This window comes from Lithobates pipiens, unplaced genomic scaffold (genome assembly GCF_037356315.1).
Source record: "Lithobates pipiens isolate NorthernLeopardFrog02 unplaced genomic scaffold, aLitPip1_a1.2 Scaffold_27, whole genome shotgun sequence".
In the NCBI taxonomy this organism is placed as follows: domain Eukaryota; kingdom Metazoa; phylum Chordata; class Amphibia; order Anura; family Ranidae; genus Lithobates; species Lithobates pipiens.
The window spans coordinates 8,340,516-8,360,881 of NW_027507788.1; the positions used below are offsets into that span (position 1 = coordinate 8,340,516).

At 41.4% G+C, this 20,366-nt stretch overlaps 1 protein-coding gene across 1 annotated transcript in view; it reads right to left on the bottom strand.

Annotated features, from left to right (window-relative positions):
• The window catches only part of LOC143933472 (IgGFc-binding protein-like), a 100,400-nt gene that overhangs the window by 14,914 nt on the left and 65,120 nt on the right, over window positions 1–20,366 (bottom strand). Inside the window, exons 25-31 of the mRNA XM_077456377.1 lie at window positions 19,389–19,959; window positions 15,823–16,022; window positions 13,407–13,548; window positions 10,933–11,264; window positions 7,621–8,191; window positions 4,669–5,267; window positions 2,944–3,508 (exon numbers count right to left, since the gene is read on the bottom strand). Coding sequence (XP_077312503.1) covers window positions 2,944–3,508; window positions 4,669–5,267; window positions 7,621–8,191; window positions 10,933–11,264; window positions 13,407–13,548; window positions 15,823–16,022; window positions 19,389–19,959 — 2,980 coding nt within the window. The remainder of the gene's footprint in view (window positions 1–2,943; window positions 3,509–4,668; window positions 5,268–7,620; window positions 8,192–10,932; window positions 11,265–13,406; window positions 13,549–15,822; window positions 16,023–19,388; window positions 19,960–20,366) is intronic.

Genomic DNA, 20,366 nt, shown 5'->3' on the forward strand with positions numbered 1-20,366 from the left:
AACTATAAATTATCATCAGCAACAATATATACCTCCCAGCAACAAACAATACCTCCCAGCAACAATAGACACCTCCCAGCAGCAAAAGACCCCCAACTTGCAACAATTGATTCACCTCAACTACAATAGACTCCTGCCAGCAACCATAGATTTTCCTCTGCAACAATATACACCTCACAGCAACAAAAGATGCCCAACCTGCAACAATTGATTCACCTCAGCAACAATAAACTCCTCCCAGCAACAATAAGCACCTCCCAGCAACAATCAACACCTTCTAGCAACAATAGACACTTTCCAGCAAAAATAGACACCTCCCAGCAACAAAATACACCTCCCAGCAACAATAGACACCTCCCAGCAACAAAATACAACAAAATACACCTCCCAGCAACAATAGACACCTCCCAGCAACAAAAGACACCTCCCAGCAACAAAAGACACCTCCCAGCAACAATAGACCCCCAACCTGCAACAATTGATTCACCTCAACAGTCACAATAAAAATCGCTGATTGCCGGCATTACTAGTAAAAAAAAAAATATTAATAAAAATGCCATAAAACTATCCCCTATTTTGTAAACACTATAACTTTTGCGCAAACCAATCAATAATCGCTTATTGTGATTTTTTTTTACCAAAAATATGTAGAAGAATACGTATCGGGCTAAACTGAGGGGAAAAAAATAATTTTTATATACTTTTGGGGATATTTATTATAACAAAAAGTAAAAAATGATGCGTTTTTTTTTTCAAAATTGTCGCTCTATTTTTGTTTATAGTGCAAAAAATAAAAACCGCAGAGGTGATCAAATACCACCAAAAGAAAGCTCTATTTGTGGGAAAAAAAGGACGTCAACTTTGTTTGGGAGCCACGTCCCATGACCGCGCAATTGTCAGTTAAAGCGACGCAGTGCCGAATCGCAAAAAGTGGTCTGGTCTTTGGCCAGCAAAATGGTCCGGGGCTGAAAGTGGTTAAGGACTGTTCCACCAGTGACGACCCATCCATAGGGGCAAGGGGGCACCTAATCCATGCGTCTGGCCCCTAATCTACATGGGCCTATGGATTCCAATTTTTTTTTTTAAAAGCATGTGATTAGAGCCAGAGTCTCTAACTGGCTTCAAAAAAGGGTGGGCTCAATAGCAAATTAATATTTGGTATTGTCTTTCTGATTGGCCGACAGGAGAAGTGATCGCATTGGCTGCCGTAGAGCAAGAGAAGATGCAGGGAAAGCAGCCATGGAGCCGAGGAGGAGGAGACGCAGGGTGAAGCCGGAAGCCCACGAGGAAGCATTGAGTGATTGGGGTGGGGTGTTGGTTGATTTCGAAAAAAGGGAGCACCAGCCTCCACTGTGTTCTACTAACACTGAAAATAATTATAATCCCCGGACATTCACTTTTTAACAATGAGTTGCTTTAGTTTTTTATAGAGGTGATACCTTAAAGATCATATTGTTATTTGGGTGGTTGGCTTCTCTACCCTCATAGCAGTGCTGCAGAGTATGTCTGTGAAGGTTCTCAACTATGGATGTCTATCCAGCATCAATTAGTCACATTCAACCGGACATTGTACTGCAATCCTATGGAAGGTTCACCTCTCTTTCAAATTAATTTTAAACTGAGAAGCTCCATGAATGAGTGGTGAAGAATTGGATCTGAAGAAGCTACTTAGATAAGCAATGATTAGTCTTTACAATTAAAGAACAAGAAGAGTTGAATGTGAACAAACGACCCTTTGTTGGAAAAAATGGAGAAACAACCCCACTGAGTAAAATTGGTAATGCATGGTTCAACGTCAATGGCATTTCCTTAGTAGTAAAATTAATGACTGAGAGTGGCCAAGAACAGCCAGACCACTTTATCCTATAAGGCCGGGGTCTCCAAGTTTTCTAAACAAAGGGCCAGTTTACTGACCTTTATACTTTAGGAAGTGCAGAAAGTAGCCATGGGAGTAGACAATGTCTGTGCAGGTAAACAATGCCCCGCCTTTGGTGTCAGTGAGAGGAATTGTGCCGCACCATTGGTGTCATTGGAAGGAATTGTGCCCCACCATTGGTGACATTGGAAGGAATTGTGCCCCACCTTTGGTGTCAGTGAGAGGAACTGTGCCGCACCATTGGTGTTATTGGAAGGAATTGTGCCCCACCATTGGTGACATTGGAAGGAATTGTGCCCCAGCATTGGTGTCATTGGAAGGAATTGTGCCCCACCATTGGTGACATTGGAAGGAATTGTGCCCCACCATTGGTGACATTGGAAGAAATTGTGCCCCACCATTGGTGTCATTGGAAGGAATTGTGCCCCACCATTGGTGTCATTGGAAGGAATTGTGCCCCACCATTGGTGTCATTGGGAGTAATTGTGCCCCACCATTGGTGACATTGGAAGGAATTGTGCCCCACCATTGGTGTCATTGGAAGGAATTGTGCCCCACCATTGGTGTCATTGGGAGAAATTGTGCCCCACCATTGGTGTCATTGGAAGGAATTGTGCCCCACCATTGGTGACATTGGAAGAAATTGTGCCCCACCATTGGTGTCATTGGAAGGAATTGTGCCCCACCATTGGTGACATTGGAAGGAATTGTGCCCCACCATTGGTGTCATTGGAAGGAATTGTGCCCCACCATTGGTGTCATTGGGAGAAATTGTGCTCTAGCATTGGTGTCTTTATGAGGAACTGTGCTTCATTGTTGGTGTCATTGGGAGGAACTGTGCCCCATTGTTAGTGTCAGTGGGGTGAATTATGCCCCATTGGTGGTGTCAGTGGATAAAATAGTGCTTCAAGGGCTGGATGAAAGCAAACAAAGGTCCCCATCCAGCCCCCTGCCCACAGTTTGGAGACCACTGCTATAAATCAAAAAGCATTATGGGTTAAATTCAGCTTCACAGTATTGGAATGTTGTGATCTGAAATAAGTAGAAAAACAAAACAAAAAAGTTACCGCAAAATGATGGCTTCCTCCAAGGTTTGATATCAGATCCATTCCTTTGGCAGTCTGAAACATACGTAGCTATGCTGGCACAGACAATAGACTGGAGGCCTTTGTATGCACACGCATCAAACACACAGTTGTCAAAATAAGGAGTCGGATCAATGGCATTGTAGCACTTGCTGAATGGTCCATCGGGTTTCTTGAGAAGTCCACAGTAACGTTCGCTCTTGTAGAATTCTTGATCTTTCTTGGTGCATATCGGACAATCAGAACAAATGCTCTTACATCCTTCCACTTCTCCCACTTTCCAGTGGTTTCCAAATTCATCGGCAGTTCTGGCAACTGCACCGTCTTCGAAGGTGAAGTCATCTGAGGAGTTTCCATTATTGTTGCCACACAGTCCGCGAACTGCCCCTTTGTAGGTACTTGGGAGTTTCACATTCACGTTGTTCCATCCATCGTAAGTCAATGTCATATCAAAGTTAGTTTTGAGCACAATGTTGTTTCCTGAGATAAATGACACGATCTTTGGTGAATCCCAATAGTAGGGTAAGTCAACGAGGTTTCCATCAACCTAGGTGAAAAAGAAATTGTTCTCTGTAAATTGCCATATATTAAACATTCAAGTATTTCTATAGTGTGAGTTTCCATCCTAATCACCCTTCTACATAACAGCTTTATGTTTACTACAAAATTAGTGGAGTCGTTTATTTAACCACTTGAGCTCCGAAAGGTTTTACCCTCTTCATGACCAGGCCATTTTTTGCTATTTGCCACTGTGTTACTTTAACTGGTCATCGAGCGGTCATGCAACACTTAACCCAAATGAAATTTATATCATTTTTTTCACACAAATAGAGCTTTCTTTTCGTGGTATATTTGATCACCTCTGCATATATTTTTTTTATTATATAAACCAAAAAATAAAATTTTGAAAAAAAAACAATATTTTCTACTTTCTGTTATAAAACATATCCAATACAAATATATATATATATATATATATATATATATATATATATATATATATATATATATATGTATATATATATGTATGTATATATGTGTATATATATATATATATATATATATATATATATATATATATATATATATATATATATATATATATATATGTGTGTATATATGTGTGTATATATGTATATATATATATATATATATATATATATATATATATATATATATATATATATATATATATATATATATATATGTGTATATATATGTATATATGTATGTATATATGTGTATATATATATGTATATATTTTCTTTTTTTATGCATACATTTAGGCCATCATGTATTTTGCTAAACCAAAAAAAAAAAGCAATATTTTCTACTTTCTGTTCTAAAACATATCCAATGCAAAAACAAAAAAAAAAATTATATATATATATATATATATATATATATATATATATATATATATATATATATATATATATATATATATATAATTTTTTTTTCTGCATACATTTAGGCCATCATGTATTCTGCTACATGTATTAGGTAAAAAAAAAAAAAAGCATATATTAAAGGGGTTTTAAACCCTCATCCCCGTTTTACTTACCTGAACGCTGTCATCCTCCCTTCCGGGAACTAGCACACCATTTCTAGCTGGTGTCTCATGTCCTGATTGGATAGATTGATAGCAGCACCAATAACATTTAGAAATTTCCCTCAACAGTTATAAAAAATGTACTAAGTATTTACCTTGATCTGTCTTGGGTAGTCTTTACTCATGGTTATGGTCTTATTGTAGACTTCCATGATCACGTCTTTGGTGAAGGACACAGCTCTGTTACCTCGGTGGTCATTCACAACGTTAATAGTAAATGGAATCAGGGACGAGTCGCTTGATGTAACTTTCACCAGCTGATAGACACAGCTGCCCATGAATGGATATCTCTTGCCATCAAAAGTGGAGTAATGAGGATCCCCAGTGGATGTACAAGTTGAATATTCGGTTGGGTAGCAGCCTTGTACTCCATTGACCAACATACAGGTCTCAGTCTCTTTGCAGCTAGTTGACTGACAGTCTATGGTCCCCAAAATCGGGTCACATTTGCAGAGGACAGCACATTGCTCATCATACCAAGACTGGTTGGGTTGATAATATTGACCATTGTATTGGCAGCCACAGCTGGTAATAGGAACACACTTATCTCCACTGAGGACCATACCTGCATTGCAATCGCAAGTATCTATGCAGGGTCTTGTGCACTTGGCTGGGGCATTTCTGTCGGCACAGCTGGCAGGACAGGCAGTGGCGCAAGCATTGTAATGACTGTTTGTGTCTCCACATACCTTAGCTGGAAGAGAATCCAAAATATCAAGTTATTATGAAAATCAAAAAACCTTGTAAATCAGAATCCCAAAAATGTAATTGTTATATCTAAAGTCAATCCTCTGTCAGTTATTTTTCCCTTTTTTACCCTCTGTGTCCCATTGGGCATATTTACCCTAACTTTTTGTTTTGAGATACAAACATCTAATCAGTAGGAACAACAGATCTGTCCCCTCTCTCCTGACAGAACGGAGATCTATCTGTTCTCCGTTCTGCCTCTCTCAGGAGCGATCGCAGGTGCCCGGTGGACCTTGCGTGAATCTGCTTCTACGTCAGACGGCCTGCGTGTACACCCCCCATAACCCCGTACTGCTACGACCATTTGCGCAGGGTGGGGGAGCTAACCTGCCACCGTATTATGACAGCGGCTGGTCGGCAAGTAGTTAAAGATGTGGCATGCCGCTCCAGTCTCCTATCTATCCAAGTCCAGTATCACGCGCATGGAGTGCAGGCTAGGAAGGAGCTTGTCTCAGCTCAATAATTACAAGCATAGGCAAGGGAACATTCCAGGTGCCGCACATCCTAAGCTATGCTCATGAGGCTTAGTCATGGAGTCACCTCCATGACTAAGCCCCATTGGCAGGGCAGTACATCTCGGGGGCATAGCCTGGATGGATACTGCTGGGTTTTGATGGATATGAGGCACCCAGAATCATGGGAGCCCATAAAAAAGTTTTGATGTCAACTCCCCCCAGTGAACTTTTGAACAAGCTGGAAGTGTCAACTGTGAAAACCCTCAGCTCTAATATATGGTTTTACCCCTGAAGACACTCTGGAATTTTGATTAAATTAGGCATACAGGGTTAATTTCAGCTTGTAGCAGAAATCCAAGAGGCAACGCATCTACACTGCTGAGACAGATCTTATTGCATAGAGGAGGATCTGTATCTAGGGATGTCTTGAGGTTTGATTTCAGCCATTTTATACTGTAAACTTCATAATTACATTTTTCTTAACGTAGTACTTAAAGGGCCTATGCCTACCCTAGCCCCCATAGCAGACAGTGTGTTATAACACTGATTTAGGTTAATTAAAAACATCTTTAAAACATTTCTTTCTTTCTAATACTGGCATATTACTTTGGGGTGGGACAAATCCCAGTGGGCCTGGGCACTCACGGCTAGTTCATCTATAAGCTCTCATTGTCAGCCTTGGAACCGAGCCCTTACTTGTCTATTTCAAAAACATGAGGGGGTCTTCAAAAAGTTTACACTTTTATATGTTTGTTGAAAATGGTGAGGGCAGGAGGAGTAGTAATTGGTCGTGTCTGAGAGTGACATGTGACTAGACTGTATGGCATCACAAAGGAAGGTGACTATGTAGAAGAATTATGTAATTTGTTTTTGAAATTGTTAAACAAAAAAGAGTTTAAAAAAAATTGCAGAAACTTAGAAGAATTATGTAATTTGTTTTTGAAATTGTTAAATAAAAAGAGTTTAAAAAAAGTGCAGAAACTTAGAAGAATTATGTAATTTGTTTTTGAAATTGTTAAATAAAAAGAGTTTTAAAAAAAGTGCAGAAACTTAGAAAAATTATGTAATTTGTTTTTGAAATTGTTAAATAAAAAGAGTTTAAAAAAAAGTGCAAAAACTTAGAAGAATTATGTAATTTGTTTTTGAAATGATTAAATAAAAAGAGTTTAAAAAAAAATTGCAGAAACTTAGAAGAATTATGTATTTTTGTTTTTGAAATTGTTAAATAAAAAGAGTTTAAAAAAAAATTGCAGAAACTTAGAAGAATTATGTAATTTGTTTTTGAAATTGTTAAATAAAAAGAGTTTAATAAAAAGTGCAGAAACTTAGAAGAATTATGTAATTTGTTTTTGAAATTGTTAAATAAAAAGAGTTTAAAAAAAAGTGCAGAAACCTAGAAAAATTATGTAATTTGTTTTTGAAATTGTTAAATAAAAAGAGTTTAAAAAAAGTGCAGAAACTTAGAAGAATTATGTAATTTGTTTTTGAAATTGTTAAATAAAAAGAGTTTAAAAAAAAGTGCAGAAACTTAGAAGAATTGTGTAATTTGTTTTTGAAATTGTTAAATAAAAAGAGCTTTAAAAAAGTGCAGAAACTTAGAAGAATTGTGTAATTTGTTTTTGAAATTGTTAAATAAAAAGAGTTTAAAAAAGTGCAGAAACTTTTTAAAGAACCCTTGTATGCGGTTGTGCAAGATTCCAAAGCCATGCCTAACAAAGGATATATTTTCACAAATGCTTGTGCCCCAAAATATATTAAGTTCGTCAATGAAGGTTATCCCCTAAATTTTTTGATTACTTATTGTTTTCAGAGAACACATATCAAAAAGAAAATCAATGGACTTACAACAGCCAGAGGGTGTCCTCCAGTCGTATATCTTAAGACCTTTGCCTAAACAGGTGGTGGAGTAGGCCTCTAGAGCTTGACATAGAATGCTTTGTGCTCCATCATTCATACAGACATCAAATAGGCAGGCATTGAAAAACTTCTTGGGGTCGACTTTCTTAGAGCACTCTCTGAATGGACCGTCCTTTTTAAACAGCATGCCGCAAGCCTTCTCGCTGCCATACTGGAGCTTCTTCTCTTCTTCACATACTGGACATTCACCAGGACAGTAATCAAAACAGAATGGATCTTGGTCATAAAGCTTCCACTCTGAAGCCCAGTCTATAATGGAGCTGATTATTGTTCCATTGGGTGCTTTTTGATCATCTTTTGGATCCTCGTTGAAGTTTCCACACAATCCAGATACAAGGTTATAATAGCTACTGGGAATAGTTACTGTACAGTACCAGTTCCAATCAAATGTGACAATGATTCCATTAGCTATTTTTATAACAGCGTTTAAACCACTTTGACTCACATTTAACTTCCCATCGCTGAGACTAATCGGAAGATTTGTCTTTACACCATTGACCTGCATTAAGAAGACATGGTAAGTCAACAGTACAATATATGCTTTGTCATAAATAGGCAACAATTATGCTAACAATACAATATATGAATGTATACCAAAGTACTATTCAGGGATAATATCGAAACTCCTGTAAAAAAAAATGGAGATTAAGGGCTGGTTTGCACTTGCTTCAAAATGTGGCATTGGACAAGCTTTTTTAAAGCACTCTAAATGCTAATCAAAGCTCCTAAATAAAATGGTTACGTTACAGCCCTGTTCACATGTTGTGTTTGCTTTTCAAAGCTTCCAAAATAATACTCCATCCCACTTTCTTGGCGCTTCAAAGCGTTTCCAAAGCCTCCAAAGAAGTCTATAACAATGCTCACTAACAGCACCTGAAGCTTTTGAGGAGCATTTATTCAGTGTTAGCTTCACTTTGTTTTGGAGGTATTGCAGGTATGAGATATCCCAGGGTGCACTGGGAAACCAACAAGTGAACTAGTAAGATGGCATCAGCAGTCACTTCCGGTTCATGTTTATATATTCTGGAAGTGTCTGGTGCAGACTAGACATGTGCGTCGTCAATACATTTGTTTTGTTTCGTTCCATTCCGTTTCAAATTAGAATTAATCCGTATTTCGTAATTTGTGTCTGAAATTCAATTTGGATTCGTACGACATATGAATTCTCGTTAGGTTCGTTAACTTTTCATAACAATTACGAATGTTCGTTATGATGAATTTATCATTATAAGTGACTCCCACCATCCCTGTGCTGTGCTGACTTCCTAGGGTTTTTAACTTTTAGGTTTGTTAACTTTTTGTAACAATTACGAATGTTCGTTATGATGAATTTATCATCATGAGGGGCTCCCACCATCCCTGTGCTGTGCTCATTATGAGGGGCTCTCACCATCCCTGTGATGTGCTCATTATGAGGGACTCTCACCATTCCTGTGCTGTGCTCATTATGAGGGGCTCCCATCATCCCTGTGCTGTGCTCATTATGAGGGGCTCCCACCATCCCTGTGCTGTGCTCATGATGAGGGGCTCCCCCCATCGCTGTGCTGTGCTCATTATGAGGGGCTCCCACCATCCCTGTGCTGTGCTCATGATGAGGGGCTCCCCCATCACTGTGCTGTGCTCATTATGAGGGGCTCCAACCATCCCTGTGTTGTGCTAATTTTGAGGGGCTCCCACCATCCCTGTGCTGTGCTCATTATGAGGGGCTCCCCCATCCCTGTGCTGTGCTCATTATGAGGGGCTTCCACCATCCCTGTGATGTTCTCATGATGAGGGGCTCCCACCATCCCTGTGCTGTGCTCATTATGGGGGGCTCCCACCATCCTTGTGATGTGCTCATGATGAGGGGTTCCCACCATCCCTGTGTTGTGATCATTATGATGGGCTCCCACCATCCCTGTGTTGTGCTCATGATGAGGGGCTCCCCCCCATCCCTGTGTTGTGCTCATTATGAGGGGCTCCCACCATCCCTGTGCTATTCTGAGTTCCTGGGTTTTTTAACTTCATCATAACCAATAATCGGAATTAATGAACATTCTTATTTTGTCCAATTCTCAATCTCCCATCGACTACCAGTACCAGTCTCCCACTCCCATATTAAAAAAGGTAATTTCCCCAACCTTCACTCAGCAGCAGAAGAAAACCTCTGATCGGTCAACAAAACACCAGTCACGTTTCTGATGTAATGGAATTTTGGATCCGAAATTTCGTATTTCGTACAAAATTCAGAAGCATAGAAATTCGTATTTTGGATTCTTCCGAATGTACGAATTTATGGAAATTCACACGAATTTTCGATTCGTACAAAACTAATCGCACATGTCTAGTGCAGACATCACATCTAGGGTGCAGTGTGGAGCAGAAGGAAAGTGAGTGGGGTTCGGACTGAAGCGGAGCAACTAGCAGAATGCTCACGTAGTGTGTAACATGGGGACGCTATAGCAGAAGGTGAGTGAGAACTGAGTGGCAGAGGTGGAGGACCAGAAAAGGAGAAACTAGAAGATGTCACATGTGGTGAGCAGTGTGGGAGCAATAAAGCAGGAGGGGAGCAGGGACCAGAGAAGAGGAGGATCAGCAAACCAGAGGAACAGCAGAGCTGAGCGTTACTACTGAGTGTGGGATCAGCAGAGCTGGGCGTTACTACTGAGTGTGGGATCAGCAGAGCTGGGGGTTACAACTGAGTGTGGGATCAGCAGAGCTGGGCGTTACTACTGAGTGTGGGATCAGCAGAGCTGGGGGTACTACTGAGTGTGGGATCAGCAGAGCTGGGGGTACTACTGAGCAGGGGATCTGCTGAACAAAGGGTACCAATATGCAGGGGGCTTGCTGAACAGGGGTACTAATGAACTGGGAATATGCTGAGTGTGAATGCTACTGAGCCAGAGTTCTTTAAAATAAATAGAAAATCTGCATACTCAGGGCATTGGCAAGCTTCATTAAAGCTTCAAACAAACATCACTGAAGCATCAAAAACTAATAGAAAAAGCAAGTTGAAGCGGTAGGTGCTTCAATGTGTGTTCAAGTCAAAGCAAGTCTAAATGAACCCTAAATTAGTCTTTTTTGTCAATCTATTAGGCCAGAAAAAAATGCACAAAAAAGCAATACCAAATTTAGTTTGGTAAACCTTAGAAAATAAAAATAAACAAATAAGCATCTCCTAAATAACTGTTCTGGTCATGAATCAGGTCATCCTAACTTATATGAGTTAAACATAGAGGGGAAAAAATCACAATCACTTACTTGAATTGTAGGGAAATCACCAAGTTGGACGAAAATCTCCATCTCGTAGATTTTCAATTTCATCGACTTGACAAAGGAAGCCGCTTGGTTCCCTCTGTTGTTACTTTTGATGGAAACCTCAAATGGCTCCAGGGAAGAGCTGTTGGATCCGATATGCTGAGCCAAAATATAGGTACAGGTGCCCTGGAAGTCAAATTCATTGCCGTCAAAACTACGGAAATGGGGGTCACCCCAGGCCCAGCACAGGCCTGCGTAATTTGGCGTGCAAACTGCTTTGTCATCTTGAACTTGGCAGGTCTCTTTCTGGCGGCAGGTCGTGAATTTGCATGGATCTGCAAAACCATAAAACAAAAGGTTTTAACACGTCTTAGGCTAAGAAGAAAATTCAGAGAGCGAGTGCAATGAATCAGCCAGGAATGAGTTTTAGGGAACGGTGCAGCTGTAGAAAGGCCAGAAAAACTATTCACTCTAATGGATAATGGAAGTACAATTGGTGTCACCACCTTCGCATGAGCTTTTGGGTGACCCTTTCCATTTCCCGAGCATATAAATACTACGCTATTGTGATTACCCGCTCCATCAGCTGTTCCCCAAAATATGCTGACTAAACATAGCTATTACCTATAAAAATATTTTGACTTTTTTCTTAAGTCAACAGCTAAGCCCAACCCTCATGTCTATCTCTAACCACTCCTTCTATCTCTAATGTTGGAAAATAGCATTGCTGTTACAGGACAAGCAGAGTTGTCTTGGACATGTGGGCTGTTAATTGCCTTGATATTCTATCTATCTATCTATCTATCTATCTATCTATCTATCTATCTATCTATCTGTCTGTCTGTCTGTCTGTCTGTCTGTCTGTCTGTCTGTCTGTCTGTCTGTCTGCCTGCCTGCCTGCCTGCCTGCCTGCCAGTCTGTCTGTCTGCCTGCCTGCCTGCCTGCCTGCCTGCCTGCCTGCCTGTCTGTCTGTCTGTCTGTCTGTCTATCTATCTATCTATCTATCTATCTCTCTCTCTCTCTCTCTCTCTCTCTCTCTCTCTATTTATCTGTCTGTCTGTCTGTCTGTCTATCTATCTATCTATTTTTTAACCCTGGTGCTTTTTATGCATTAAGTTTAAAAAACCTTCTGGGTAAAACTCCACCCCACAGCCCCCCCCCCCTATACTTACCTGAGTCCCATCGTGATCCAGAGATGTGCATAGGAGCAGTGGTTCTCCTTGGTCTCTCTCTCTCTCTCTCTCTCTCTCTCTCTCCTCATTGGCTCAAGCTACTGTCAATTACAGCCAGTGAGCTCAGAGAGCAGGGGAGGGGCCGAACCATGCTCTGTGCGTGAACGGACGATGTCCATTTACAGGAGTATGGCTCAGGAGCGAGGCTTGCTAATGGGGGCACTCGGCAGGGAAAAGGAGCCAGGAGTGCCGGTGGGGGGACCGAAAAAGAAGAGGACCGGGGCTGCTTTGTGCAAAACCATTGCAAAGAGCAGGTAAATATACCATCTGTCTTTTTATTTTTATTTTTATTACGACCTTTAGAATCACTTTAATCCTTTAAGAGATTGTTAACCTCTGAAATGAACAAAGCATATCCTTCTATCGGGTGTACTTTCCTCATTCCAAAACACTTAATGTGATTTCTATCTCTACTTTCTCATTACTCTGCTATCTGAACAAGTCAATTTTGATGTTGACTCCAAGGGATCCAGGCTGATTGGGGGGAGAAGAGCTTCCAGCACACAGCCTTTGATCACCAGCCTCATTGTGCATGCTTCCCTGTTATCTGTGTGGAAGGGGGTGTGTCCATTCTCTCCACTCGGGTCTCATAATACACTCAGTTTGCCTCTCTTTGCAGTGTGTGACATCAGATCCCCAACCCCTGCCTTCTGAGGATCAGAAATGCCATGGAAAATGTGTGCTTTAGAAGGCTGTAGAGGAGAGAGAGCTGAAGATAAGCAAATACATACAATTTATGTAGGGCGGTTTTCTTCATCTCTGTGTATCACTTGAGTGTTTTTTGGGTATATGTAATAGTTTATGACCACAGTGTTGGTATGATGGCGGCCACCCATTTGCTTCTATAAAGTCTACTTTCTTTTGTTTTATTTCTTGGACAAGAACCTTGGGAAGGTTGTACAGTGATGTTGGTTGGTTTGGTGTTCCAATAAAAACCCATCCGTTTTCCGTTACATTGAGGCCAGGCTCTATGTAGACCAAATACGTTTTTGTCCCCATCTCAGCAAACAACCAGAGAAGCTACAGCAGGGCAGATATTTTACGTGAATAGGTGAGTTGCTATGACAATGCCATGTTGGTTCTCACTAATCCCCTTAGTTTGCTTCATTTTTCGATCAGGGTTTTCTGCCATTGGAGTCCACAGAGAAATATAAGAATCTAATGTCCGATTAGGATTAGCAGCCATCCCATCCACACAAATTTGACATACCACTTTTGGGTGACGGTAGATATTATTATACTTACTTGTGCTGACACAAGACCTCACTCCGTCCAGAAGCTGACATTTCTCATCATCGGCACAAGTCCTATTAAAGCAGATAACGTGCCCGGATGGATCACAAGTACATTCTTGGGTGCAGTCGTCATTAAGTATGGATTCATTGGACTGTGGAGACAGCAAGGAAAGAAAAGATTTTTTTAAATCAAGTTTTATCGTGGAAAAGACCTACTTTAGGCAAAAATTACTTTGTGATTGGAAAAGGGGCTTCTATTGCTGAACTGGCTTTGAGAATGTTACTTGTGACAGACCGATTGGCACTCCTCGTGGGTGTTTCCGTCAGTATACAGCTTCCCCCAGTTCAGTTTGCAGTTCAGTTCGCACCAGAACCTTCGAACGGACCTAAAATTCATACGAACTTTAGAACCCTATTAAAGTCTATGGGACTCGAACGTTCGAAATCAAAAGTGCTAATTTTAAAGGCTAATATGCAAGATATGCAACAGACAACACCAGCAATAAAGGGTATCTTCAGGTGTATACTGTGCTGGAGGCACACAACACCCACTTTAACTGCTGCAGATGCCTATATTAGAGAACACCAGCAATAAAGGGTAGATACAGGCAGGGCCGTCTTTAATATAGATTGGGCCCTGGGCAAAATCTTTCTTGCCCCCCCACCATGCAATTTCCCTCTCCACCTACTCTGAGACATACAATAAATAGCAGCTAGACCTAAAATCAGTTTTCTGTATCAGATCAGGCAGCATTTGCGATTGGTTGCCAGCAGTTACGGCATATCATTACTGCTTACTGACTAGTTGCTAGAGGTTACAGCACATGTTACGGCTCACTGATTTGTTGCTAGAGGTTACAGCACATCACCTCCTCACAGCAGAGGAGCATGATATACATAGGAATGCCACCTTTATTTACATATCAATGCCGCCAGCCACAGCTTTTTACTTAGTATTGTCGCCACTATTTACATATGAATGCTGGTTATTCATATGTAAACACAAGGTCACTTGCACACAACAATAGGGCAGAGCTGGGCAGCATTAGTACCAGCACTTCACACAGATATCAGGACACAGCACAGGAATAAAACTTCAAGGGACAAGGGAATTTAAACCTGGATAGTTGGCAAGTATGAGGCAGCTGTTTTGGGCCCCACAACAATGACAGGGCCCAGGGCAGCTGCCCCTTTTGCCCTGCCTTAAAGACGGCCCTGGATACAGGTGTATACTGTGCTGTGCTGGAGGCACACAACACCCACTAACTCCTGCAGATGCCTGTATTAGAGAACACCAGCAATAAAGAGTAGATACAGGTATATATTGTGCTGTGCGGGAGGCACACAACACCCACTAACTCCTGCAGATGCCTGTATTAGAGAACACCAGCAATAAAGGGTAGATACAGGTGTATACTGTGCTGGAGGCACACAACACCCACTAACTCCTGTAGATGCCTTAATTAGAGAAAAACAGCAATAAAGGGTAGATACAGGTGTATACTGTGCTGGAGGCACACAACATCCACTTTAACTTTAAGATGCCTGAGAAAAGAACACACTGTCCCAGCCTATCTAGCTCTTTCCCTGCACACCGGAACACACTACACAAGGCCGCCGCGCTGGCAGCCTTATATAGTGTGGGGCGTGTACTAAACCCCCTGAGCTATAATTGGCGACAGGCATCCTGCCTGTGGCCAATTATGGCTCTTCTTGCTGCCGGCGCTGTGATTGGCCAAGCATGCGGGGTCACAGTGCATGCTTGGCCAATCATGAGCCAGCAATGCACTGCGATGGCGTAGTGGATTGTGGGCCGTTCGTGCCACACAAATTTGGTGTGAATGGTCCACAAAGTTCTGAATTCGCCAAACAGACGAACGGCCGATGTTCAAGTCTGGAACCAGGTATTATAGCAAAATGTTGTACCCAAGATCTAGACGACACTAACTTAGGTGAAATATTCTGCTATAATACATGGTTCCTGGTTCCGGACTGGAGGAAGCTGTATACTGATGGAAGCACCTGGAAAAAATTTGATGCATTCTTGGAAGCACTGAACTTCATTTTCTCGGCTCGTCGTAGTGTTGTACGTCACCGCGTTCTTGACGGTCAAAAGTTCAGAGAACTTTTGTGTGACCGTGTGTATGCAAGCCAAGCTTGAGCGGAATTCCGTCGGAAAAACCATCCAAGATTTTTCAGATGGAAAATCCGCTCATGTGTACGGGGCATCATACTTCAAACCTTTTTTTTTGTTTGATTATATAAGTCTTTCTAGTCCTATAAGTAAAAATATTAGTTTCCATAATTATATGAAGAACCAAGGTAACCATTACTAATCTTTTTTTTTTTTGGGGGGGGGGGGGGTGGGGCGTTATTGGATTAGCATTAACAATCCTTTAGGTTATTGTACGACTTTCTTTTCTCACCTTGAGATATCTTCCATTATGAATGCAGCCACATTTGTCAAGGGTAACACAATTTTCTCCATCAAAGACATAGCCAGAATCGCACTCACATCCCTCGAAACATGTCTGACTGCAAGAGTTGCGTTCCAGAAGCCCATGACAGGTGAATTTACAGGATTGGGTACAAGGGCTGTAGTGGCTGTTGGGTGGACAGGTAAGGGCTGCAGGACAATAAACAAAGTTATTCCAGAAGCAAAGTGAAGCATATGTGTATATTTTGAGTAACACCAGAATAATTTCCTGAAATCTACTTGTATAATAAATTCCTTTGATGCATTGTGGACCAAAGCCTAGCTGACTATGTAAAGTGAAGTTTCACCCCCCCCCCCCCAAAAAAGGCATTACTGTGCATGAAATTAAAAAAAAATGAGATTTTTTTTTTCAACTCACCTCTTAATGCCTGTTGCTATGTGGTCCCTTGAAATCTTCCTCCTTCCTCACCGTGGCTCCTTACATTACTTCCCTCGGCGCCTCTGCTCGCTACTGCTCCTGGGCGATGTGTGTCATCATTTCCCAGGAGTCAGTAGGCAGTGCCGAGGGCTTCGTGGCCATCACAACGGGGGCGGGCACTTGCCGACGACGCCATGATGGCAACCTGATTAGTTGACAGTGTCCTGCCCCCTGTTGAATAATGCCCGCCCGGTACTACACATGCGCAGCGCTTGCGCACTACAGAGCCACCGACAGCCACCGAACATTGGATTCCACTGTTAGTCGTCTTTCGGTGGCCCCATACTACGCAAATTCTGTGCATGCGCAGTACAGGGCGAGCGTTATTTCGTCAGGGGGCATTTCTTGTCAGAACAACGGTGCTGCGAAAATTACTCAATGCACATGTGCGATATTGGGAAGAGAATGGGCCCCGTATCCCGGAACAGGACACGCGTGGGCTTCACATGCCCACAAGCATAATGAAAACGGCCAAGAAAGGACTAACAAACTTTATTTAAGAAATAAATCTGGTCATTGGGTGGACACATTTTACAAAAGACGTAGGTTTTCAAATGCTAAATTAAAAGCTTCTGAAAGGGTTAAAAAAAAATTGATTGTAGTTGGAACACCGCTTTAAGTGCCTGCACCATGAATGCTCAGTGTAGAGTGGACTCCCAATAACTCGTTATAGAGAAACTTACACAAGAACAAGGAGAAAATGCAAAATCCATGCTTGTGATCCTTGCCAGGAATCCAACACAGAACACTTCCATGTCAAAGTAAGGGTATTGCTAATCAATTAGTCACCACACTGTCCCTCAGCCATGGATGGATTTAGACTTACTCCCCCTTCACCTCTTTCAGGCCAACAGTCTTGTATAGCACTAGCTTTTACCCCAGTTATCTAGTTGACTCTAGTATCCTATTAGGAAGGACAAATGCCATATCCACACAAGACAAGAGCGTAAAGCTGTAAGGTGTCAGCTTGCCCACTTTCTATTAACCAGAACTAATGACAAGGTGCAAATAGTGAAAAATAATGAAACAATATATAGTCCAAGTTATGATGAGAGCAATCCTTCCAATGGTATTGACATCATCCAACACCCAAATTGAAGTGTGACCTCCACCATATAAAATGCTTGGTACCAGCCTATATGGACCTCCTATAATGAGAGGTCAAAAACACTTGTGGCTTATACACAGCCAGGGCCTTTATCTATCCAGGAGAGGTATGAAGATGGCAACTCCCACCATACGTGGATTCCCAAGGCAAGGAGTCAGCAACAATTTCAGTTCAATATCGGCTGGAGCCCTCCACAGAGCCCCTACAACATGGAATGGAATCTCTCCCCAGGATATCAAACTCATCGAAGTTCCCCAAAAAATATAAGGCCATAGTGTAAAAACATATATGTCAGGGCTCAGCCCTTCCTTCTCTGAGCTGATGGCTCAACTGTCAGCTAATTGCCAGCTCCTATCTCTCCACAGTTACTCAGCTGTTGATGATCCTACTCGTCAGTCCTGCCTACTTAAGCCGTCCAGTCCAGAGGAGCTCTGCCTTCGCCTTGGTCACATCACAAGAAACTATCTCCTGCGCTCCTGTTTAAAGATTGGCTTTGCTGACATCCCTTCTGGCTCCAGATCCTGCTTACTGTTCCACTACATTGATCCCTGACTTCTGGCTTGTCTGACTATCTGTTCAGGTTACTGAACATTTTGTTCTTTTTACTTTTATTATTAAACAAGTGTGATTCAACTGTACTTCTGCCTCAGCCTGATTTCATGGTTTCTGACAATATAAAACTTTAATTAAACAAAAAAAGACTGCACTTACATCCAGAAATCATTAGAAATGCATTTGGAGAAAACACAAGCTGGCTGGCTAATACACGAACGCCTTCTGCTGAACAGAGAAGCACAGTGATGTCAGCATATCGCTCCACCCAACGCATTTCGTCACTCGCTGATGTCGTCCTGGGGCTTGAACTATATATCTTTTAATTATTTTTCACTATTTGCACTGGTTATTTAGCAATATCTAATAAATGCCTTTTTTGGTCATGGTCATTTCACATGAAGACCTTTTTTTCTATCATTTGTATGGTTTATTTGACCCATATATTAAAATTTGTATTGGCGTTTCAGCTCTCTTTATAATTGTATAATTGTTTCAGCGCAGCTCTATTTATAATTGTGTATTGTTGACTGTGTTTATCTCACAGCAGAGTTGCTGCTCTTATAGATCACTTCGAATTTATAACACAGTTTCTTTTCTTTTGCCTAATGACAAGGTGCACAAGAAAAACGGTTGAACAAAAAGCCCTAGGTGTTCAGACTGAGAGTGAGTGAATTTAAGGTACACATCCACCAATAAAAAAACGTTCATAGACAGCAACCATGATGAACCAACCAGATTGCGTAGGCTGCTAAAGCAGAATTTTTTACCCTTTTATAATATGAGAATGTGTCACAGACACCTTAGCAACACTGGAAGACTTATGCCACGTACACACGACCGGACTTTCCCGCAGACTAAGTCAGACTTTCGGCAGAGTTCTGACGGACTTTCCGAATGAACAGACTTGGCCACACATGAATGGACTAAGTCCATTCGAAAAAGTCCGTTCATTTTGAACGGGGATGATGTAAGACGGGGCTAAAAAAGGAAGTTCAATAGCCAGTAGCCAATAGCTTCCCTTGCGTCCTATTTGGTCCGTCGGACCAACATACAGACGAACGGTTTTCCCAATAGGAATTGAATCCGTCGGACAGATATGAAACATGTTCTATTTCTATTTTTTTAAATGAAAAACTATTGGATTAGCCCACACACGATTGGATTGTCCAACGGACTGACTCCATCGGACCTAGTCTGCCAGAAAGTCCGGGCGTGTGTACGCGGCATTACAAACTCTTGGCCTTGACTTGTTTTGACCCTGTGCACAGCAATGGCAAAAAATAATTATTGATCAAACAGTACCAATTAAAGGCAAGCTAAAACCAACACAATCCAAGATTGTGGAACAAAGAAATGGTTTGTAGGAGAAAACGATTTCAAGGCTTGGTAAATTGAATAAAAAACAAAAACTCACGGCAGCTCGTTAGGTTCCTCCAAGCTTCAACTTTTCCTTCTTTTGCTTGACACAAAGCTGTGTAGGCCTGCAGGTTGGCACACAAGGCCTCCTGGCCACCACGTCCATTACAAATGTCATAGACGCAGCTGTTGACGTATGTAGCCGGTTGGACCAGGCGGTGACAGTCTTTGAATGGACCTTCAGGATCCGCAATTATTCCACACTTAGTAGGGGATTTGGCCATAGCGGAGCCAGCCTCATCACACTTTGGACACTGATCGCCAGAACACCCTTTGCAGTCGTTTCCCTTTCTGGCTGCCACCCAGGACTCGCCGAATACTGTTACGTCACTGACGAGTTTGCCATTTGGAAGGTGGAACTCATCCTTGGAATTGCTGTTGAAATTTCCACAGAGGCCTTCAGTGAAACCGGAGTAGGTGCTCGGTATCCAGAGTGAAACGAAATACTGTTGATCAAACATGACTGTAAACTCGTCTTTAGTCTGAACGAAGATGTTGTTGCCCTGTTGGTTTATCCAAAACTCCCATCTTTGGGAGTGGATTGGAAGATTGTATCTCTCTCCGTTGATCTAAAAAAAAATATTTTGACAAAATTAGCAAAACATGCTATGAATTCACGTTTTTTAACTGAGGTACTTTTGAAAACTGATGATTTTTGTTTTTTTTATCTGCAATAATTAGCAAGCCAACTTCATGAGAGGAAAAACGAATTGTGATCACCATCATTACTGGTTACATCATATTATGGAAATTATGGCCACAAACCTTCCATACCCATAAGATGTAAAATTTTCTTTTACGATTTATTTCTCTATCTCCATGTAGCAACTTAATCTTGACGTGCCTACAAAGCTGAATTGTACTTTACTTCTCGGTACCAAATAAAATAAAGAATTTAATAAAAGAAAAAAAGTACCACACCGTTGGTAAAAGTTAAAAATAAGCTTTATTTTTGTTCAATAAGATGGCACAATGT